The sequence below is a fragment of the Portunus trituberculatus genome, chromosome 37 (genome assembly GCF_017591435.1).
Source record: "Portunus trituberculatus isolate SZX2019 chromosome 37, ASM1759143v1, whole genome shotgun sequence".
Taxonomy (NCBI): Eukaryota; Metazoa; Arthropoda; class Malacostraca; order Decapoda; family Portunidae; genus Portunus; species Portunus trituberculatus.
Genome location: NC_059291.1, coordinates 24,243,629 through 24,267,212, shown reverse-complemented (window position 1 = coordinate 24,267,212; position 23,584 = coordinate 24,243,629). Strand labels below are relative to the sequence as shown.

General features: G+C 39.4%; 2 protein-coding genes and 1 long non-coding RNA gene across 3 annotated transcripts in view; 1 reads left to right on the top strand and 2 right to left on the bottom strand.

Moving 5' to 3' along the window:
• Positions 1-2,903, bottom strand: part of LOC123514288 — a 38,017-nt gene extending 35,114 nt beyond the window's left edge. Inside the window, exon 1 of the long non-coding RNA XR_006677554.1 lies at positions 2,679-2,903. This is a non-coding gene — a long non-coding RNA (uncharacterized LOC123514288). The remainder of the gene's footprint in view (positions 1-2,678) is intronic.
• A 902-nt stretch (positions 2,904-3,805) lies between these two features.
• On the top strand, positions 3,806-15,558 carry LOC123514286 (cytosolic Fe-S cluster assembly factor NUBP2 homolog). The gene is made up of 6 exons (XM_045272096.1): positions 3,806-3,964; positions 4,682-4,886; positions 5,299-5,411; positions 6,069-6,177; positions 11,315-11,468; positions 15,260-15,558. The coding sequence occupies exons 1-6, from the start codon at positions 3,952-3,954 to the stop codon at positions 15,482-15,484; spliced, it is 819 nt and encodes a 272-aa protein (XP_045128031.1). The 5' UTR covers positions 3,806-3,951; the 3' UTR covers positions 15,485-15,558.
• A 448-nt stretch (positions 15,559-16,006) lies between these two features.
• Positions 16,007-23,584, bottom strand: part of LOC123514284 — a 67,997-nt gene continuing 60,419 nt past the window's right edge. The window contains exons 3-5 of the mRNA XM_045272093.1: positions 17,844-17,948; positions 17,497-17,666; positions 16,007-17,156 (exon numbers count right to left, since the gene is read on the bottom strand). Of these exons, the coding sequence (XP_045128028.1) occupies positions 16,472-17,156; positions 17,497-17,666; positions 17,844-17,948 (960 nt within the window). The 3' untranslated portion in view covers positions 16,007-16,471. The remainder of the gene's footprint in view (positions 17,157-17,496; positions 17,667-17,843; positions 17,949-23,584) is intronic.

Below are 23,584 nucleotides of genomic sequence, written 5' to 3'. Positions count from 1 at the left end.
TTAATTCAACAATAAATGTATCAATCAATCAATGTGACTATAGTGTCACGTCCTGACATTGGGACGTTCTGTTGTGAGTTGCTAAGTGTAATTCAGTTTCTTGGGATTTTTTTTTTTTTTCAAAAGAGACACGTACACACCCAATGCAGTTACTCAGGAAACGCAGAAATGCAAGCAGAATTTTTTTCGAAGCCTTTTCCTGCTTAAATCTGCAGTACTTTCATATAAGGACAATTTGTTTTACCCGAGTTCTCAACTACTAGTATATCGTCATTATTTCCGTTTTGTTTAGATAAAGAAACATATCGACTACATTTTTTTTATACAAACAATAACAGTTTCTGTATTGATATGTGTTTATTGTTTTCCAAGAAAGAACGCAGGGGATTTATAGTAATTAAGTGATTTTTCAGGGAAATTCGCTCTGGGTCGACCGGCACGTGATGCCATCTGGCGACACAGGTTCATAGCTGCCCCTGCCACCCCCCTCCCTTATACCCAAAACATTGCTGATCGCCCATTGAAAACCGAGTTGTGCTGCTTATTTTCAGTCTTATGTCCATGTTTGGAGACTGCCTACCATATATGTGACCATAAAAGACTCATAAGTCGTGGCATATATACTGTGCCTGGCACAGTATATATTGCTGCGACCCTCCTTCAGCTTCTTCTTCAGGGAGGGAACGCCTCACAATCTTCTCGGGATTCGGGGCGTGTGTGTCGCGGAGAAGGGTGGCGCGGCTCGGCTGGGGTGGAGCGGCGGGCAGATCGCTCTCTCAGGCCTGGCTGTCTGCTTCTATAGCACCCACTCTCACTCAGCTCAGTCACACAGAGTGGGGACTGGGGAGAAGGAAACACTTCTTCCTTATTTCTCTATATTACAGCAACTATACACGAGTCACCGGGAACAGGTGGCGGCGGCACACAGGACGGGGCAGGGGGCGGCAACAAAGTACGGGTAACACTTTATTAGTTCGTCAGGCACTTCACTGTCTACCTGTCTCTCGTTCACTCTCTGACTGCTCCCCAGAGTACGACTTGTTCCTTCGAGGTCTCTTACTACACTCCTGTCCTCTGTCCTCGTCGGTACCACACAGTGCCCCACAGACCACGCCTCCTGTGCCGTCGCACCTGCCAGGCAATGTCCTTACGAGTCTATTTCAGCTTATTAGGTAACTCTATCTACCTTAACCGCTAATTACCAATATATCCCTGATAATGCTGGCTACAAGCAATTCACACATGCATGCCTTATTTACACGGTACCGTATGACAATTATCCCAGGGCTGGCCAGTGCCCTCACCCATACACACACACACACACTCTTATCTCCCGTGACCTCCGGGGTCACATCTTCTCCGTCATGGAGGCCTAGCTCAGCGTCCCTTCCATTAAGGTGTGACAGTTTCATAAACACGAGCAACCAACACCTCGCTCACCCTTTAGCTAAAGCCTGCACATATGTACTCTCTTATGACGCTGCTCCACACTCACACAGGCACACGTACATATCTGGGAGGCTGCTGCAATACACATTCGCAACAATATGCCACGACTTATGAGTGTTGTGCCACGAAGATTTAGACGATAAATCATACATACAACTGAGATAAGTGTTTTCCAGCTTTGGTGGACTTGGGTGAGAGGTAGGAAGGTGAACAAGGTCATGTACATATCTGCGTATACATGGGCATGTATAGATGTAGACATGTACATATACATGTGCATTTAAATGAAGGATAAGTAAATTATATATCAGGTGAAACGACCTGAAAGTTGATTTTAGTTTGGTATAGGAATTACTTAACACGTCAAAATTCTCTCTCTCTCTCTCTCTTATTTAGAATGATGTGTGATTTCATGTCACTGCGCGGTGGAAAAGCATCAATCACTGAAATTTTTAATTAACTTTGTTCCTTGTCATGCATTAAAAGAAAAAAAAAAAAAAGGAATCTTTTTGCAGTATAATTTCTCCCAGAAACGTGCTGCTGTATTCCTTTCAATATTGCAGCTATTTTGGACTAACATCGTTAATAATATTACATTTTTAGGAAACTAGAATGTGGTTTACATAAGTTAAACTATCAGTTCTTTCTTAATTTTCTAGTAATGAAAAAGAAAGCGGCAATTTCCATATATATATATATATATATATATATATATATATATATATATATATATATATATATATATATATAGAATATATATATATATATATATATATATATATATATATATATATATATATATATATATATATAGGAATTGCCGCTTTATATATATATATATATATATATATATATATATATTTTTTTTTTTTTTTTTTTTTTTTTTCTGCCTGCCTCCGCCTGTGCCACACCATACTCGGTGCTCACTTTCACCGCCTACATCTGCATATGTCTCCTGACCCCTTCTGCCCTTGGTGTAGGACTACCCCTGAGGCCATGGAACATTTCCTGTTTCAATGCCCATGTTTCCACTCTCACCACACTGTACTACGCTTCCGGGCTCTCCGCCCTGGCCATCATAACATTGGACATGCCCACCCTCAAATTATTCTAGTATAGTATCTCTGTCCAACTTTGATGAATTTCAGATACAAAAGTCTCTTAGTCTGATGTTCATGGTGTTGTGCAGCAAATGGATGAAAACAAGAGGGAAGATACAAGTGTCTCACCGTTTTTCTTTGGTCCTCTCCAGATGATGGCATCATTCTTGGATTCCAGGAAAAAAGCAATAGAAAGAACCTTTATTAGTCTTATAACACAACTTGATGAGCGCCGTTATAAGATTCAAACAGTCAGTCAGTCACGGGAAGGAACAAGCCACACCAGTATTCGCCCGCCTCCTCCTGGGCCATACTACACTCGGTGCTCACTTGCACCGCCTACGTTTGTCTCGTGACCACTTCTACCCTTGGTGTAGGACTACCCTTGAGGCCATGGAACATTTCCTGGCGGCCTCGGGCGTCCACACCTCCTGGCAACCTGCTATCCTTCACCTTACTTGTGCTTTCTTGCGGAAGACCGGCCAGCTACCACGCCTGTGATACCCACACAGGACTACCCCAGGCCTCATAAGTATCTAACAGTTAAGGCCACGTCCGGTCTTCCTCAAGAAGGCACAAGTAAGGCGAAGGACAGCAGATTGCCGGGAGGTGTAGACGCACGAGGCCGCCAGAAAATGTTCCATGGCCTCAAGGGTAGTCCTACACCAAGGGCAGAAGTGGTCACTAGACAGACGTAGGCGGTGCAAGTGAGCACCGAGTGTAGTGTGGCCCAGTGGGAGACGGGCGATTACTGGTGTGGCTTGTGTTCCTTCCCCCGTGACTGACTGTTTGAATCTTATAACGGCGCTCATCAAGTTGTGCTATAAGACTAATAAAGGTTCTTTCTATTGCTTTCTTCCTGGACTTCAAGAATGATGCCATCATCTGGAGAGGACCAAAGAAATTCATCAAAGTTGGACAGAGATACTATACTAGAATGATTTGATCATATATACCTATAGAATCCTTGGCGCCCATCCTCCCCCACTGATGGATCCCCAATCACTCCCCCTCTTACTACCTGCGACCCGCGCGCCATCTGTTATGGGCTACACTCCCTAATCAATTCCTCCAGTCCTCCCATTGAACCCGTATATCCTTATAGAATTCGTGATCTATAGGTAGATAGCCAAGTAATCCTGTCAAAGAGCATGACACATGGATAGATATAGTATACTAGATAGATAATTTATTGGACACTAAATACATAATGCACGAAGTGGATATTAAAGATGTAAAAAGAGCCAGGGAACGACGAGCGCGTCCCAGTCACTCGTACTCACTGCTATGTACACACAGACATACACACAAACACTCACGCACTTGCCTCGCTGCACTGGCTGTCTTTCTATCTTTCCCCGCACGCTACACGGACACGCGTGAAGGAAGACATACCTGAATTATGGCCACTTCAGGTTTGTAGCTAGAATAAACTGATCAATCTGCTGCGTTGGCAATACAAACATATAGTTCAGCTTTGCTCGTGGCCTCAGTGGTATGGCTCCTGTGGCGGGCATCACCAGGTGCAGGATCTTTCCAGTGTAATTTCTTCTTGAGCTTACTAAACTTTGTGAAAGATGGCTTACTGGATGACAAAAAAAAAAAAAAAAAAAATCATGCGAATAGTGGTAGAGAGGAGGCTGTTCCACGGCCCTCATGGTGCATGTGTATATTTCAGGGAGAGACAACACTGAACAGAGTGAAACAGACACCAGATAGATTTACGCACATGTTCAGCTCACAACACCACTAGTTTGGTTTAATTTTGCATTTTCAATTAATATTCCCCCAGTCGACCCCCCTTTAACCTACTGGACTCCCCATAAAGTTAACTAACCTAACATATTGTAACCTGACCACATAAGGTGAACTTATTATTAATTTTCAACAGGCTGGAATAGGGTAAGAAATGGTCTAAAAAGTGAAGTGTATTCCCAATAAAGAGCTATAGTTATGTACTCCATTGGTTGAAACAACAATAGAACACTAGTTTTGAGATTACTCTTGTGGCTCTATTCTCTTTATGAACTAGCATTTTCAGTGGTCCTTTTTTCTACCATTCGTTTGTACCCCTTGACTTGAGCCTCTTTTGAAAAAATGATTACATATAAATAAAAAGTCATGGTTTACAGAGCCTGTCCTGGCTGGTGTGGGGAACACAATCCTCATACTGTCAGGAAAGGGTGGTGTTGGGAAGAGCACAGCAACTGTTCAGCTAGCTGCCACCCTGAGGGCTGAGGGTCACCGGGTGGGGGTGCTGGATGTTGACCTGTGTGGCCCGTCAATCCCTCGCATGCTGGGGGTGGAGAGCCGGGATGTGCTCACCACTCCTGATGGGTGAGTTATTGCTGGCCTGGTAATGATGTGACATACCTCTTGATGGGAGAGAAAGTGAAGGAATATTGAAAATTTCTGCTTTACATAAAATAACCTTTAAGTTTTAAAATTTCAATTGAAAATTAGATACTTATAGCTACTCCACCTTTTATTTGGTTATGAATTACTACATAAAATTTGTCCTGATATGTATGAAATGGAAAAAATAAATAAATAAAAAAAATGGAACCTATTGAAATAACTGTTATAAAGAACGGTGAAGCCAGCTTGAGACTCCACTCATTAGAATGGGGGCAAAGAAGGACTGTATTAGTATACATGGTGTCTAATATTGTACATGCCAAAAGTTTTGTTGAGGTGGTCATTTCCGTTTTATATTTTCATAACTGAAATGATGACAGCATTATTCCAGAAAATGGGTTCCAGTGAGTGTAGATGAAGAAGAAAGACTAAAGGTTCTTTCTATTGCTTTCTTCCTGGACTCCAAGGATGATGCCATCATCTGGAGAGGACCAAAGAAAAACGGTGAGACACTTGTATCTTCCCTCGTATTTTCATCCATTTACTGCACAACACCATGAATATCAGACTAAGACTTTTGTATCTGAAATTCATCAAAGTTGGACAGAGATACTGTACTAGAATAATTTGATCACATTTATTATTTGTATTCAAAAGAAACATCAAAACATGCCAGAAGTTCAAAGTGACAATGTTCTTGGTTCTTCTGACTCTGGTACTTTTGTGAATAGCATTTTTATTATTTTTTTTTTTTCACCCCTACTAATTTTAGCTCTTAGCTGCTTTCTTTAGTCTATTTGTACACTGGTCCAGCAATTCCATACAGGATGACCTAGACAAAGCACCACACACTCATGTATACATCATCCACATTCTTAACTCCATTGGATGTGGGTAGCAAAGGGTAATCTAGTCATGTGAACAATCCCAGTAAATTCCTGTGTATTTAGAAAACAGTTGTGATGTAGGTAGTCTTTTGTAGTATTTTCTCTTTAAACAACTCAAACTATTATTTTTTTATTTAATTATTTTTATCTGACATATTGAAAGCTACTACATACATATTAGCTACATACTCCATTTCTGTAATTCACCTTCACTGTGCAATCACTTCCCTCATTGTAACTAGCCATTGTCAGTTTCCCACCTCACCCTGCACAGCCATGATCAAGCAGCTCCTGACCAGTGTTGTGTGGAATGTGGACTACCTCATCATTGACACTCCCCCTGGCACATCTGACGAACACATCTCAGTCATGGAGAACATTAGGCAAGTGTGTGTATTTACCTAGTTGTAGTTTTACAGGGCCTGGGCTTTATGCTCATGTGGTCCCATCTCCATATCTACACTTATCCAATTTTTCTTTAAAACTATGTACACTCTTTGCTGACACCACTTCCTCACTCAAACTGTTCCAAGTCTCAACACATCTTTGCGGAAAACTAAATTTTTTAACATCTCTCAGACATTGTCCCTTCCTTAGTTTCTTAATATGCGATCTTGTGCTTCTAAAGTCATATTCTTCTCTCAGGATCAGTTTCTCATTATCCACTTCATCCATTCTGTTAATCAATTTATAAACTTGTATCAGATCCCCGCTCTCTCTTCTCTGCTCCAAGGTTGGTAGATCCATAGCCTTTAGTCTCTCCTCATATGTCATCCTTTTAAATTCTGGAACCATTCTTGTAGCCATTTTTTTGTAGTCTCTAATTTTCTTATGTGTTTCTTTTTATGGGGAGTCCACACAACTCCTGCATATTCCAATCTAGATCTTATTTTATTACTTATCAATTTCTTCATCATTTCCTTGTCCATATAGTGAAATGCTACTCTAATATTCCTTAGCAAATTATACGTATCTCTGAAAATTCTATCAATATGGCATACCGGTTGGTTATTTTCTTCCATTGTCACTCCCAAGTCCTTTTCCTTTTTTACTTTTTCTAGTTCTACTCCATCTCCCATCTTATAGATTCCCACTGGTCGTCTTTCACTTTTTCCCATTTCCATGACATGGCTTTTGTCCACATTGAATTCCATCTCCCATTTTTTGCTCCATTTCCAGATCTTGTTTAAGTCTTCCTGTAGTATTTCACAATCCTCTTTTTGTTTAATGACTCTGCACAGTTTCGCATCGTCCGCAAACAGATTTATGTAGCTGTTCACTCCCTCTGGCATGTCATTTATATATACGAGAAAAAGTATTGGCACCAATACTGACCCCTGTGGCACTCCGCTGTCTACTGTTCTCCACTTGGACTTCATATCTTTAACTATCGTCCTTATTTCTCTCCCCCTTAAGTAATTCTTCATCCATCTCAATGTGCTTCCTTTTAAGCCACCCTTCTCTAACTTCCATAGTAATCTTTCATGTGGCACTTTATCAAACGCCTTTTTCAGATTTAAATAAATACAGTCAGTGTGTGTGTATTTACCTAGTTGTAGTTTTACAGGGCCTGGGCTTTATGCTCGTGTGGTCCTGTCTCCATATCTACTCTTATCCAATTTTTCTTTAAAACTATGTACACTCTTTGCTGACACCACTTCCTCATTCAAACTGTTCCAAGTCTCAACACATCTTTGCGGGAAACTAAATTTTTTTAACATCTCTCAGACATCGTCCCTTCCTTAGTTTCTTACTATGCGATCTTGTGCTTCTAAAGTCATATTCTTCTCTCAGGATCAGTTTCTCATTATCCACTTCATCCATTCTGTTAATCAATTTATAAACTTGTATCAGATCCCCTCTCTCTCTTCTCTGCTCCAAGGTTGGTAGATCCATCTCCTCATATGTCATCCCTTTAAATTCTGGAACCATTCTTGTAGCCATTTTTTGTAGTCTCTCTAATTTTCTTATGTGTTTCTTTTTATGAGGAGTCCACACAACTCCTGCATATTCCAATCTAGGTCTTATTTTAGTACTTATCAATTTCTTCATCATTTCCTTGTCCATATAGTGTAATGCTACTCCAATATTCCTTAGCAAATTATACGCTCTCTGAAAATTCTATCAATATGGCTAACGGTTGATTATTTTCTTCCATTGTCACTCCCAAGTCCTTTTCCTTTTTACTTTTTCTAGTTCTACTCCATCTCCCATCTTATAGATTCCTACTGGTCTTCTTTCACTTTTTCCCATTTCCATGACATGGCTTTTGTCCACATTGAATTCCATCTCCCATTTTTTGCTCCATTTCCAGATCTTGTTTAAGTCTTCCTGTAGTATTTCACAATCCTCTTTTGTTTAATGACTCTGCACAGTTTCGCATCGTCCGCAAACAGATTTATGTAGCTGTTCACTCCTCTGGCATGTCATTTATATATACGAGAAAAGTATTGGTGCCAATACTGACCCCTGTGGCACTCCGCTGTCTACTGTTCTCCACTTGGACTTCATATCTTTAACTATCGTCCTTATTTCTCTCCCCCTTAAGTAATTCTTCATCCATCTCAATGTGCTTCCTTTTAAGCCACCCTTCTCCTCTAACTTCCATAGTAATCTTTCATGTGGCACTTTATCAAAAGCCTTTTTAGATCTAAATAAATACAGTCAACCCATCCTCTCTCTCTTGTACTTTATCAACTATTCTAGAGTAGAAACTCAATAAATTTGTCACACATGACCGACCTTTTCTAAAACCAAATTGGCTATTTGATAATATTTTGTTGTCTTCAAGAAACTCAATCCATTGCTTCTTTATTACTTTTTCACACATCTTGCATATTACACTAGTTAGTGATACCGGTCTGTAATTTAAAGGTTCTTCCTTCCTTCCGCTCTTATATATGGGAACCACCTCAGCTCTTTTCCACTCCACTGGCACTGTTCCATTTTCTATTGAGCATTTTATGATGTTGTATATTGGACTTGCTAGTTCTTCCCTACATTCTTTCAGTATTCTGCCTGAGACTTCATCCGGTCCCATTGCCTTTTCCTCATCCAATTCCGTCATCAACTTTTTATTTCAAGCTTGGTTACTTTAATCTCTTTCATATAGACAGTCTCTATTACCCTGTGGTCTTTCAAATTTGGATTCCTTAGTAAAGACCTCATGAAATTTACTATTTAACAGTTCTGCCATACTTTTTGGGTCTTCCACCATTCCGTTTTCTCCTTTTAACCTTTCTATTGTTTCTTTTTGTCTTATTTTTCCATTTATGAATCTGTAGAACAATTTTGGTTGTTCCTTACATTTTTCGACAATGTCCTTTTCATAGTTCTTTCTTCTTCCTTTCTCACCTTAGCATATTCATTTCTTGCTGTTTTGAAGTTTTCCTTATTTTCTGGATTTCTGTTTCTTCTCCACCTTTTCCATGCTCCATCTCGTTTCTCCTTTGCCCTAGCACATCTTGCATTAAACCAATCTTTCTTTCCTTCTTCTTTAGGTCTATATTTTGGGAACATATTCCTGACCCCAGTTTTGTATATTTCCAAAAATAAGTTATATTTCTCTTGAACCGTTAATGAGTTTTCCATCTCCTCCCAGTTTACGTTTTAAAATAGTTCTTGAGATTCTCAATATCAGCCTTTCTGTAATTTAATCGGTCTCCTTTGTATGATTCATCTCTATCTTCCTTTCCTTCTTCTATATCCATTTCTAATATTACATGGTCACTCTTTCCCAATGGGCACTTGTATCTTATATCATCGTTAATTGGTATATCCCTTGTAAAAACTAGGTCTAATCTTGCCGGCTCATCGTTTCCTCTGAATCTTGTGTTTTCCTTTACTCTTTGGACCATCAAATTATCTATCATTAGGTTCAGGAATCTATCTCCCAGGCATCTTCCCCATACCACTTTCATAATTTTCCCAGTCTACCTCCTTACAGTTGAAATCTCCTACCAATATCACTTTTCTCCTTTCCTTAATGATTCTTGTAAGACTCCTTATTGTGTCATCTATCATGTCTCTATATTCTTGGTTAGTCCATGAGTTTGTTTTGGTGGCACATATGTTCCAATGATTGTTAACTCCTTTTGTTAATATGCATCTTAACATACAGTATTTCTGATTTTCCTTCCCAAACTCCACTTGATTTACCACTATCTCCTTCCTTAACATCATCATGACTCCTCCTCCTCCTTTACCCACTCTGTCTCTCCTCCATATATTATACCTTTTATCTATGTCTATTTTTATTGCCTCATTTAACTTTGTTTCCACCAGGCATACAATATCTGGTTCTTCTTTCTTTATGTAATCTCTTAATTCTAATTTACTAGATAAAATCCCATCTATGTTTGTATACATCATTTTTAATCTCTTGTTCTTATCATTTTAGTTAAACTTGCTCCATTTTTTTTCTTCTTTCTCTTTTATATACCATTTCCTTATCCTGTCTCCTATAATTCTCCAAAAATGCCTTCTTCTCCTCCTCTGACCTTTCATTATTTTTTCTCTTGCTTCTGCCACCAGTTCATTGTGTCTCTTCCTTTCCTCCTCGTTTCTATTTTTCTTTATATATATATATCTTTGCAACCTTCTGTTTCTCTGAGTTTTGTTTTTCTATATAGTACTTCTGCTGCTGCTTGTGATTTTAGTAATATCTTAATTGGTCTCACTGTTCCTTCTTGATATGGTCCCATTCTATGGATTTCATCTACTTCCTCTTCTAAGTTCTGTCTATCCTCGTCATTCAGATGTTTTAGTAGGTCTTTTACTGATTTCATTTCGTCTTTTTCCCTTCTTGGTCTATATTTACCATTTTTTTCTTTCAGTCCAAAAATAATTACACTCTTATTTTTTTCCACAATTTCTCTTACTAAATTTTCTTTTTTCTTGAGGACTCCTATCATTTTGCTTGTCATATTTTCATCTCTTTCTTTTAACTGTTCTTGAAATACTTCTTGAAATGATTCCTTGTCTTTCTTATCTTGGATTTTCCATGCCTGTACTTCTTTTTAATTACATCTTGTACTCTTTCTTCTTCTTTGTTAACTAGATCTTTTAGCTTCTCTTTTTCTTTCTCGGCTGTGTGTGTGTGTGTGTGTGTGTTTGAGACAGAGAGAGAGAGAGAGAGAGAGAGAGAGAGAGAGAGAGAGAGAGAGAGAGAATAATTATACTTTTGTGAACATAAGTGATGTCTCATCTTTTGAGTACTATTGAGAAAGTTCTAATCTGGTATAAGTCTGAGTTATGAAAATAAACATGGTCATTTTTTTCCACGTTAAGATTAACATCTTTATGCTATCAAAATAGTTCACCAGTTTTGCTTTTCATACATTTCTTATACCAGGTTGGAGTTCTGATAGAACATGCTGTTTGGTCCCTCAGATTGGTTTCTAGCAACTGTTCATAGCCTTCATCTACATTTTGTTCAGTGGTCGAGTTTATCTGGAATTAATTGACTCGATTAAAATTCCTTTAAAGAGGACTCAAGATTTATAGTGATCTTTACCTTAGGCAAGCACCAGTGATGGGAGCTGTCCTGATAACCACACCACAGATGGTTGCTGTTGATGATGTCACAAGGGAGCTCACTTTCTGTAGGAGAACTAGGATCAGCATCCTTGGCATCATTGAGAACATGTCTGGCTTTGTCTGTCCCACCTGCTCCGTGAGTTGCTGTGCACACTTGTATTTTTAGAGGGATGGTTTAGAAAGAACTGAAGGTTAAAGCACACTAAGGCCTGCTCCCTCTAGATGAGTTTTATTCAGAATTCTGTTTGATATGGACTGACAAACAACTCAGACTTGTTATATCTTGCTTATCATGTAATACCTGGAGAAGCAAATCAGTTTTGACCTTTCACATACTGTCATTTTAAATCAGGGGCTCCCAGTCTTTTTGTTCCTCTCTACCTGGACATTTTTGTAAGTTACCATATACCATAAATGAATTAATAATAAAAAAGATGGAATTGTAATGTTTTTATGGTACTATTATGAAGTTTATACGGTATATTGAATAGGAATCTCAAGATGACAACATTAATGAACTAAACTCAGATAGTTTACAACTACCTTCATTTATCACATACATATCTTTCTTATAATCATCCATAATGGTCATTACATCTCATATCTGATCCTCAGCCCCATTACATATTACACTCACATTTAATTCCATGATAGTACATGAAGGAATACATTAAAGGAGGTGAAAACCAAATGGTTTTCACCCTTCTCTTGATATAATTTAGATAATTTTGTTTACTAAAATGAAGAACTTTGAAAAAAAGACAGGTGTGCTATCTGACTTTAGATTACAATACCATATATTGCACAGTATGTAGTGGTTACTCTCTGAGACCCAATGTACACCCCTGAAAAGTGTAAATGTACTTGGGGTATATATAGTAACCCTGGTTGGTAACCTTCTATTGTTGACTGCTTAGATTGTGTTCATCCAAGACCACTGAGATGAATACAATCAACTTGCAATTAACACGAGTTTGAATAATGTTATTTTGATTTAACGCTACTTGATATTTAAAGAGATGCAATTAAATAATGCTATTTATTCAATTTGATGTTTTGACTCAACTTGACATCACGCGCACCAACACTGCCTCTGGTGGGAGCCACACTGGGCCAGGATCCAAGGAGTTTAGCAATGAGTGGAGCAACTTCCGGCCGCAAAATGGTATCCACAAACACATAGTGAGACATTGTTGCCACGTTGATGAGGTTGCTAGCAGGTTGGCAGTAATACCACTGCTAGAGGATGTGTTAGTCTCATATACAGTATATATATATATATATATATATATATATATATATATATATATATATATATATATATATATATATATATATATATATATATACATATATATATATATATACACATTTATGTTCATACTCTCTCACTCTTGAGAAGGAACAGAGCATCTCTGATCTATCACTCAGTGCCATGGAATCAAGGTGATCCTCAGGGCATGATCATATATGAATACAAAGGTATGGTATACACTATAGCAAGCAATAAAGGGGCAGAAACACAAATATTGTGGTGAAAGCAACACACAAGGTAGAGTGTCACAAGAAGTGGCTGCCGCCAATCACAAATGCCTCCTCATCTCCTGCTTTATTTTCCAAGTTCCATGCAAGATTTCACTTTGTGCATCACAAAACAATCCTTTCTTTGTGGTAAGGTTTGTAAAAAGCTAAAAGGAATGTTTTTTTGTGAACATAAATGTACAGTACTTGTCAAAAGTTTGCAACCACACCCTTCTGTACCACTCCCCTGCCTAGATAAGAGAAAAAAAAAAAAAAAAAACTAAAATGTGTTTATTTTTCTTGACTTATACTTGATCGGGCCACCCTTATTCTTGATAACACTGCAGAGACGTCTGGAAAGAGAAAGAGCAAGGTTGCAGACAGTGACAGCTGGTATTTTGTTCCAAGATTCCCAGATAGCTGCTTCCAGCCATGGAATGGAGCTGACATCCTTGCCTTGTAAATCTTTCTTATCAATGGCCCAGAGGTTTTCAGTAGGGCTATTGCCAGGCCAATCTTCAATAAAAGGTACCTGACAATCCTGCAGCCACTGGACAACAGTCCTAGCAGTGTGAGGTGTTGCACCATCTTGTTGAAAGACTCTGGCCTGACACAGCTCAAAACACACTGGCAAATGGTCATTCAACAGTTTGTAATAGACATTCGCATTAACCCTTATGTTTTTTGGAAACACTACCAACTTGCCAAGGCCATGACTAGAAAAGCAGCTCCATACCATTAAAAAATCTAGGTGCTTTTCTGTTGATTCAAGGTACCGTGGGTTGATTGGATCACTGCTCAGGCGGCGATAAACTTGGGAATTTCTATTGCACATCACATTAAACATTGCTTCATCCGACCATAACACACCTAACTGGTCATTGTCAGTCCACTGACCATAATTACGGGCAAAGTTAACATGTTCCACTTTCTTGGTCTTATGGAGAAGAGGTTTCTTTGTGCGCTTGTGGCTGGTGTAACCCAGTTCATGGGGGCGCCGTGACACAGTTTGCACAGAAACACCGTGGAAGGCACCACTGTTCTCCTTTATTTTTCTAGCAGTGATTGATGCAGTATTCTCTACTGTATGTTTGAGTATGGTTGTTGCCCTTTTGGAAGTCTTCCTTAGTCTTCCAGAGGGGTTTGGTAACTGGCAACTCTTCGCTGCCTCCCTCCCTGAATCAGTGCACAAGCTTTTTCACACTCATTGGACTATCACGTGTTAGCTCACAAATTTTCTTAATTGTGTAACCAGTAGCCTTTAAACCAATGATATCAGGAACTGTTTCACATGCTAAATCCCCTGGTTTTGGCATAATGAGGGATAAAAACACACATAAGCACCCGCCACTCATCAAACGAAGGGGACCTCGCAGAGTAATGTCACAAACAACCTTTCAATAGGAGTGCTCACAGCACAGAGGGTTTGCTGTGAGCTCTGGAATGTCCTCGAGGCATCCCATGATGGCTGTATCTGGTCGCAAAGATCTGGTGAAATATAGTTGACCCCCAAAAACACCATTCTTTTTAATCAAAACTTTGCAACCACTCAGGGCAGTGGTCGCAAACTTTTAACGAGTACTGTATATATGAGACCTCACTCCTCAGCCAGGAGCTAACCTGCACTGAGCAGATAATTTCTCTGTGTTTTCACCCAGTGTCCTATACTATGACATCCAAGAATCATCCTTCAACCTCCTCACAGGAAAGTGATTCCAAGAAATCAGAAAGATCGTGACCATTGAAGAGAAGTTGGAAGTGTTACATCACTATGCTAGGGGAAAAAAATACCTCGCTGATTGTCCATGTGACGGGACTGAGGGAGAGCATATTGTGTACCATCAGAGATAATAAAATGAGAATGTGTGTTTTATATTTTCCGTGACTTAGTGATGTATTAAGAGTTTTTTTAAGGTTTGAGTAACAAAATCCCCAAAAATGTTTAGACTTTCCTAGTGGTCAGAAACATAACACTCCCCCCCTACTACCATTGTTTTCTTTGAGAAAATTGTTTAAATAATGTTGTTTTGAATAAAATGATGTCTCCAAGAATGTAACCCTCACGTTAATCAAGAGTTGACTGTACTCTAAAAAAAAGCTCATCTTTTTCCATCAATGTGATGAGAAGACTATTTTTGTCATGTCACCTGCATATTAATCTATCTTAAAAAATTGAACGTCTCTTGTTCATATAAGTTTCTTCTTTAAGCATAGAGGAGCAGAATGAAAGTTGGATATGCAAGAGATGCAACTATGCATTGCAGAAAAATTAACAAGAACGATGTAGTTGTTGGACTATAAAAAGAATTTGGAATCCATTAGGAACAGACATATATTTTCAGTTGTTGAAATTTAGTTGTCACACACTATTGTACAAGGTATTAATGAATAATGTTGCTATTCCAGGAATGCAGCAACATCCTTGCCAGTGGTGGCGGGGAGCAGCTGGCTGAAAAGGCAAAAGTCACATTTCTAGGCCGCATTCCCATTGACCCGACACTGTCCCGGTGCACTGAGGAGGGACTCAACTACATTGACAAGTTTTCAAACTCACCCATCAGCCAGATGTACCACTCCATCATCACCAAGCTGATAAGACAAACTGATGAAGAGATGGAAGTAGAAAAATAACAAGTCAGTGATTTGTTTCATCATTTTCTCTCTTTCTGTAATTGGAATTTTTGAAGTAATAATTACTTTTCAGATTCATTGTTTGTCACTTCCTTTGGATTTATGTGGTCAGTTGTTAAACCCAAGTTCCTATAGAGGGATGGTCTACAAGGCTATCTCTTTCCATCAGGGGTTGATGGTGTGATTGATTGAAGTGTTTGAGTCTTTAAGAGATTCCCTGTGATATAAATATAGATAGATTTATGTACTTTGGACATATATTTATCAGGATCTTCTGTTCCATTCTAACAAGGCAGTGTAGTTATAATAAAAATACTGTGTGGATATTAAGAGAGCATAACTAAGCATATGGTTACTGCTTAAAATAAATGTATGTTTAAGCTCTCTGACTTTCAATGATAATTTGAAACTCACAAAGGAGGCTTGGATTGGATGTTACAAGGCCACTAAGAGCAGGTTGTCCTTCAGTCAAGGCATCCATCATATCACTGTCTTATACACACACAAGAGATAATGCTGGTGCTTGTGTAAAATCCTTTAATGTAAAACCAAACATAGTAACAAAGTTTTTACAATATATAAATGTTTGTGGTAAACATAGCTACATCTTTCTTCCTCTGTCATTCTTAAGCCTTAAAATGATGGAATTGTTCCTATCTTAATGTTTTCATAAAGTTCACGGGAACTGTTTGATTACACAGCAGAATGAAGTATACTGCTGTCTCTGCATGAGTGAGTAACTGGAACTCCTCATGAAAAAATGTTAAGTATGATAAACTTACTTGAGTTCTTTCAACAGTCTACTTCCTTTTTACTGCAATAAATAATTTCTTACTTTACTGAAGAGAAATGCAAGACTGAAATTATATAAATTATCTCATACACACACTATGAAACATGAAGACTTAAAAAAATATTCCACATCATTATAACATTTAACAAGTCAATAAACAACAACTTCGCACCATTCTATGCACATTATGTAGTTCAAGACTGACACATGTCTCTGAACCCAGATATGAGACAGTCAATTTGGTACCAGGTAGTGTCCAAGGTGCCATCTGAGAGATTAAAAGTCCCAAGTCGACTTGCTAACTGCTTGCTGGGTGTGAAGGACTCAACCTTGAGGAATGAAGAATGCACAGGTGTCTCAACCATAGGAATGATGTCTTCTTTGTACAGCTTCACAGGAGTTTTTAAAATGGATTTGTTATAAGTGCAATCTGAATTTCTAATGAGACTTGGAGGGAGCATTTTATGTCTATCCGAGTCACTTGTTCCATTATCAGACTCCTTTTCCAGATAAGTGCACGTCAACATGCCTTGGTTCCTGTTGGAAGAACAGGAATGGAACACACTTGGAGAACTGAGATACAGGGACCTCTTTGTCCCTAGGTTATGTAAGGTGATGCCTGAGCCTACAGTTGGGGTGAGGTCCATGGAGGCACTGACACTTCTGTGCTGTATGTTGATTTCCACCTTAGTGGTTCTTTGGTGTTCAGAATATTCAGGGCGGTGAATCACGTTAACAGCTGTTGTGTTAGCCCCCAGAGACTTGGTGTGGTCTGTAGTGTTCTTTAGGCCTGTAGACTTCTGCACCATGACCCATATCCTCTGAACACCACATGGCTGATTCATTACCTTCAGCAAGGCCTCATTTGTAACTAGATTCCTGAAAGGATGTATGCTATATTGATGCTACGTGAAAGGCATTTCAACTAAGATGTAAATTAGTTTATTTGCAAATTTAAAAACTAATTAAAATGCTAAAAACAATGGCACAAATTGATACATATTCTGCACAGGCTATATTGGAAGGAAGGCAGAATGAAAGGGAATGGAAACTTAGCATAAAAAGGAATTAATTGTTTCCCTTCTAACAATGAGAGGATTGGTGACATAATAAGTTACCCATGTTAATATGGTTCCTGCTTTAGAGAAAAGAAGACTATTTATGGCACAGAACAATGAACTCTAACAACACTGCAGGAGTATCTCTTAAGCTGTTATACCTAAAGAGTTTCAGACCCCTGTTATGGGGCTTGGCAGGCTGAGTGCTGGACTGACTGGAGTAGTCTTCAGGCAGCCTGATGAAGTAGCTTTCACGACCTGTCATCACTGAACTTCCGAGTATTACCTTGACTCCACGGACACTGCCACTTTTAAGTTCATTGTGTAAACTCTGTAATATAATAAATCTTCAGTGATCTCAAATGAGTAATGATACCAAAGATCTAATTCCTGCAATGGCTGCATTATGCAATAAATGTGAAATTGTAATCACCAGCAGTAAGAAATTCAGGAGTATTTGTAGTCTTCACTACAATCACAGTTTCTGACAATACCTGTCACTTCTCACCTCTTTCATGGAGTTAAAGTTAAGCAGAAATTTGTCTACTTTACACAACCATTGCTGTCTTTTCCTTTGTAATTTATGTTTCATAATTTCTTCCTTTCTGGAAACCTGCAAGATGAAGAAATTATAATAATTATAAAAGTATTTAATTGGCATATATATATATATATATATATATATATATATATATATATATATATATATATATATATTAATGGTTCAGTATAACTATGCCTCCTTATTTTTTTTATTATTTCCTGTCACACCTTCATAAAACACATTATGCATATCATACAGTATTATAAAGTGGCAGAAAAACATCACAAACCCTCTTGATGGTAAAAATTTACAATTGGCAAATATGACTGTTTGTCTCCTTAGTCTTTTTAGGGAAAAACAAAATTTGATCTGTTTCGGTATTCCTGATAATTTAAACCAGGGATTCTCAAACTTTTTAATTCGTTGATCCCCCAATGAAGTAGTAGTTCTTTTACATCAATGATGGCGGCCAAGGGAAAAAAAATGTCTGGTAGAGGTGGGATGGGGTGGAGAGTGGGACATGCCTACTCACTCAGTACAGAACAGGGACAGGAATGCTTCCTGTACAGGACCTGTCTGGAACGGGCAGTAGAGCTGTGAGACAATGGCGGTTGGTTGAAGATAGTGTTCTGAAGAATAATTGTTGAAAAAATTATTACAGGGAGTCCTCAGGTTACGACGTTGATCCGTTCCTAACACGCGTCGTAACCCGAATTTCGGTGTGAGTCGGAACATCGGGGGGAAAAAAAAAAAATTCTTATCTTTATTCCTTTGGTTGGCTTGCACACTGGAAAGAGGCATTGCAAAGGAGGGAGAGACAGGCTTATTGTGTAGAGGAAGCTGCAGAAGGTGCTGGAGATACTGGGGCTGGTGAATCAAGAGAGGCAGAACCTTCAGGTGCTGGAGATGCTTGGGCAGGTGAGTCTGGAGGTGAGGCAGAACCTCCAGGTGCTGGAGAAACTGGGGCAGGTGAGGCAGAACATTCAGAAGGTGCTGGAGATTCTGGGGCAGGTGAGTCTGGAGTAGTAGAGGCAGCTGAGGTAGAGGGTACAGGATCTGTTGCAGGCCTCTCTACCTTCTTAAAATACTGCTCCAGATTAGTCTGAACAGAGAGCAACCTCTTCTCATCCAAGATCTCCTTGTAACATTGCATCAAATCCATGATACCTCTGGAAACCTTAGTGAATCTTTCAAAGTTGGGATCCATAGCCTCAAAAGTTGCCAACGTTTGATGCATCTCAGCAAAACCTCTTGCCAAGCCCTGCCTTGTGAAAGCCCTAGGCTCTGGGGTGGGTGCTTCTCCAATTGTATCAGGTCCTCAGCAGATAACTCCTCTCCATGAGATTCCAGCAGCTCTGTAACATTATCAACCTCCATCTCCAAATCAGTTTCCTTACTCAGGGCAACAACATTCTTAATAACATGCTGAACTCTGTCCTCAAACCCATGGAAATCACCCACAAATTGTGGACACAGTTTTTTCCAAACACCATTCATGTTTGTTTGCTTAACCTCCTCCCAGGAATCAGCAATGTTCTTCACGGCATCAATGATGTAGGATTTCCAAAAGTCTTTTAGAGTCAAATTCTTCTTGGTTTCAGTTGCCTGCAAAGCCATAGCAATTGTCCTTCGGAGGTAGTAGGCCTTGAACAAAGCTATCACTCCTTGGTCCATAGGCTGTAACAGGGCCGTGGTATTAGGTGGAAGGTAAACCACCTTGACATTAGGGTTAAAGTCTCCCAGGTGGGCAGGGTGTCCAGGGGCATTGTCCAGCACTAGCAACACCTTAAAAGGGATACCCTTGGAGGCCAAATACCACTCCACACTTGGCACAAAATAGTTGATGAACCAGTCCTCAAACACTGCAAGTGTCACCCATGCCTTCTTATTTGCCTTCCAAATGACTGGTAGTTGACTCTTCCAAATGCCCTTGAGTGCCCTTGGATTTTCAGCCATATACACAAGCAAGGGCTTCAGTTTGAAGTCGCCAGCAGCATTTCCCCAAAAAGTAGATTTAGCTTCCCCTTGCTGGCTTTATGACCTGGTGCTGACTTCTCCTTGGCGATGTAAGTGCGGTCAGGCATACGCTTCCAAAATAAGCCTGTCTCATCCACATTGAACACTTGATGAGCAGAATAACCCCCCTCCTTAATTATCTCAGCCAACGCTTTAGGAAATTCACTTGCTGCTTTCTCATCACCACTAGCAGCTTCACTTTGCACTTTAAGGTTATGGTAACTGGCCCGAGCCTTAAGTCGCATAAACCAACCCCTACTAGCCACAAACTCTTCACTTTCACTTCCTTCCCCCTTTTCTTCTTTCAGTGCCTCAAACAATCTTTTCGCCTTCTGAATCACCATAAGGCTCACTGGAATACGCCGTTGATTTTGTTCTTCCAACCAAAGCACCCATAATCTTTCAATCTCAATAATTAGACCACTACGCTGCTTGGTTATCACTGTCGCTTTCATAGGAGCAGATCCTTTCACATGTTCCATAATGCACTCTTTATCTTTGATGATGGTAGCCACAGTGGAACGACTAAGGCCAAGCGACCGGCCAATGTTTGTTGGTGTTTCTCCTTTGTGATCTCTTTATAGTGTCCACTTTAACTACCATGGTGATGGCCTTTCTCTTCTTTGATGCATCAGAAGAGTCTGCCTTACGCTTGGGAGCCATAACCAAGAGAGAGAGAGAGAGAGAGAGAGAGAGAGAGAGAGAGAGAGAGAGAGAGAGAGAGAGAGAGAGAGAGAGAGAGAGAGAGAGACGGTGCAAACAACCAAAATGGCGTATATACAGAGACTTGAGATGCCGTCTTTCTCGCCCTACAACCACAACAAAGCGTATTCTTCCGCCGCGCGCCCGAAACTAGTTCGTGTTTGTTTATGTCGCTTACAACGCTAAACCACGTAAGACGGAATGACGCCTAATATTATTTTCTATGTTTTTATGGGCGCGTTCATAACCACGAAACGTTGTAAGTCGAGACTGTTGTAACCCGAGGACTCCCTGTACTTATTTTTCTTCTTTTTTATCTATACCACGTGGGCTTTTCACGGGAATTTATAGGCTAAAGGGGATATTTTTCAGGGTACCTCCTATCTCAAAGCCCACCCACTAGGAAACCGTTGTCCTGAGTGAGGAAGCCCACCTGCACTCAGACCGTGGACAGGATTAGAATCCGTGCCGTTTTTTATCTAATGGTACCTGATTTTCTTCAGATTTTTACAAACTATAACCTAGAATACAAAATTTCCAGATGGAAACATTAATGGTCCTTTTGACCACAGCAGTAATACTCACCATACCACTGGTTATTCATTGATCCCCTGGATATTCATGAACGCCATCGACCCTGGTCAATATTGATCACTTTGAGAACCACTGATCTAAACCAAAACAAACTTACATTGCTGGTTAGAGTGGAAGGTGCGCTACCTGTGACACCCTGAGAGGGAGATTAATGACACAAAATATGTTTCAGTGACGGTATGCACCTAAACTACTAATTGATAGGGTGCCCTTGTGCCTTCTTCACCTTTTGGAGTCTCTTGGGAACTGAATCACCAAGGTGATGGAGATACTGTGCATTATTATTGTCACATATGTTCTGAATAGTGGTTTGGAGGCATGGGAGGGAGGAGGTATCTCTCTCCTTGAGCTTAAGATTAATGTATGCCCACAGATTCTGGCAAATTTGCAGGCCAAGGTTTCAGAAGGTTGACATTACAGAAATCAAACCAGTCAACAATTAACTTAGCTGTATGGCATAGTATACAATCTTGCATAAAGGTATCAGCATTGCACTTTTCTTTACACTTATCTAACTCATCTACAATTAGCTCAAAGTAGTTATTGTGGTTCATAAAAACATTCTTAGGCAAAAACACTAATTTCCAAAGACCATGGTAAGAGAAACAACCCCACACCATCAAAGAGCCTGGGTGTTTTATAGTGCATATTCTGTAGTGGGAATCATAATGGTTACTACTGGGTCTGCAGTACACATGGTTTCTCTGGTTGTCTATAACCTGAAAGCTTGCCTCATCTGACAAAAGTACCCTATGCCATTTATTCAAGTCTCAATCCTTGTGCTGAGATACAAAAGCAAGCCTATTGGTAAGGTGAGCATGTATAAAGCAAAGTTTTGACACTGCAGCAACTTTGGTATCCCAAGTTACGTTTCACATATCTCCGCACAGTCCTTTCATTCATCCCAGCAGGCAAAGCAGGGTTCCTGGCCTGAAGTTCCTTGCTGTGTATGCAAGGGTGGGCCTCAAGTTGTCTGCAAATAATGTTCAGAGTTCTCTGGCCCACAATGCACTTGTGCTCTTCAGGCTTGTGAGAGCATCTCTTCCTCCCTTGTGATAAATTTTGTTTCAATGACGAACAGTTCTGAGAGCTATGCTAGTGTTAGCCATGATTTCTTGATTTGACTATTCTCCCTTACTAAGGCACAAATAATTGAAATTTGGGCCTTACTAATTAGTTTTTCACGCCCCATAATAGGTAGTAATAGGGCAGAATGGTACGCTTGCACAACCACAAAAATGGGCCGTGACGGGATTAGGGGAATTCAAACTGAACCACATGAGTCTCAGGCGAACGTTGACTGAGGAAATATATAATCTACTTTGGCTACGACAGCTGCAAAGTTGTTAGATAGTGACATAAAGTGAATCCTGCTGTAAGTTTTAGAGTTAGACGGGGTAAAGGAAATTTGGTCAGAGTGGAAGGCATAGTCCCTCTTGAACCTTCGGCTCTGACCAGCATAGGTCAATTTGCAATTTCACCCAACCATGGAATCTGTGATGTGGCTGTTTTTCTGGTGAGAAATGTAGTGAAATGATTGATGGTATATGTCACTTCCGTTGCAAATGAGTATTTTTTGAGTTATCAGTTTTTTTTAACTCACACTTATGTCTACCTTTCATTCCCAACAATCTTGGGGGACCTGTGGGAAATCAGGGTTTTTGGACGAGAGAGCAGTAAATCGAGTGATGTGTATTGCAAAAAGTCAGAAATCAACAAAATCACATAAAAGAAATTAAAACACTTTGATGGCTGTGGTGGCCACACCTAACCTAACCTAAAAGAGATAAAACAGCCAAACTAAAAGCAAAGTAAACAGCAAACTAAAAAGAAAAATAAGTGGTCACTCCACTCAGTCTGGAGCAAGCTTTCAATAATTGGTCAGTTGTAATCTTTGTTGCTCATACCTTTTCCATAAATTGAAGATGCAACCTTGCTTGCAATGATATTTCTGTTGTTGATAATGTGACAGCTTCCTGTCCTTGACCAGCTGCATACCTGGATATGTAGGTGTGTTCTTGGTTTCTTTGTACAGCAAGGGTATATGTAAGTACATGGAGAGGAATGCCATGGTGAAATTGATTTTATGTAGCTTTTTACTCCAAAGAGGCTTCTTTTCATACTGCTTCCAGCAATCTTGTGTTTTGAAAACAAAACAACAGCAGGGATATAATTGTTGAAAATGGTTGTCTTTTTCCTCATATTGGTTTATTGTTATTTCCCTATTTCTGTATATGAATGAAACTGTAAGCATACATTTTCTACATTTCTATTTACTTTGACAATATATATATATATATATATATATATATATATATATATATATATATATATATATATATATATATATATATATATATTCCCCACGTGCCCCCAAGCTTGCTTACGTGGAA

Excerpts from the sequence above, each read along its gene's own strand:
- LOC123514286 (XM_045272096.1), top strand. Across the intron at positions 4,887-5,298 it reads GTGCTCACCACTCCTGATGG|AAAATGGGTTCCAGTGAGTG; the intron begins GTGAGTTATTGC and ends GCATTATTCCAG. Across the intron at positions 5,412-6,068 it reads GAGAGGACCAAAGAAAAACG|CCATGATCAAGCAGCTCCTG; the intron begins GTGAGACACTTG and ends CACCCTGCACAG.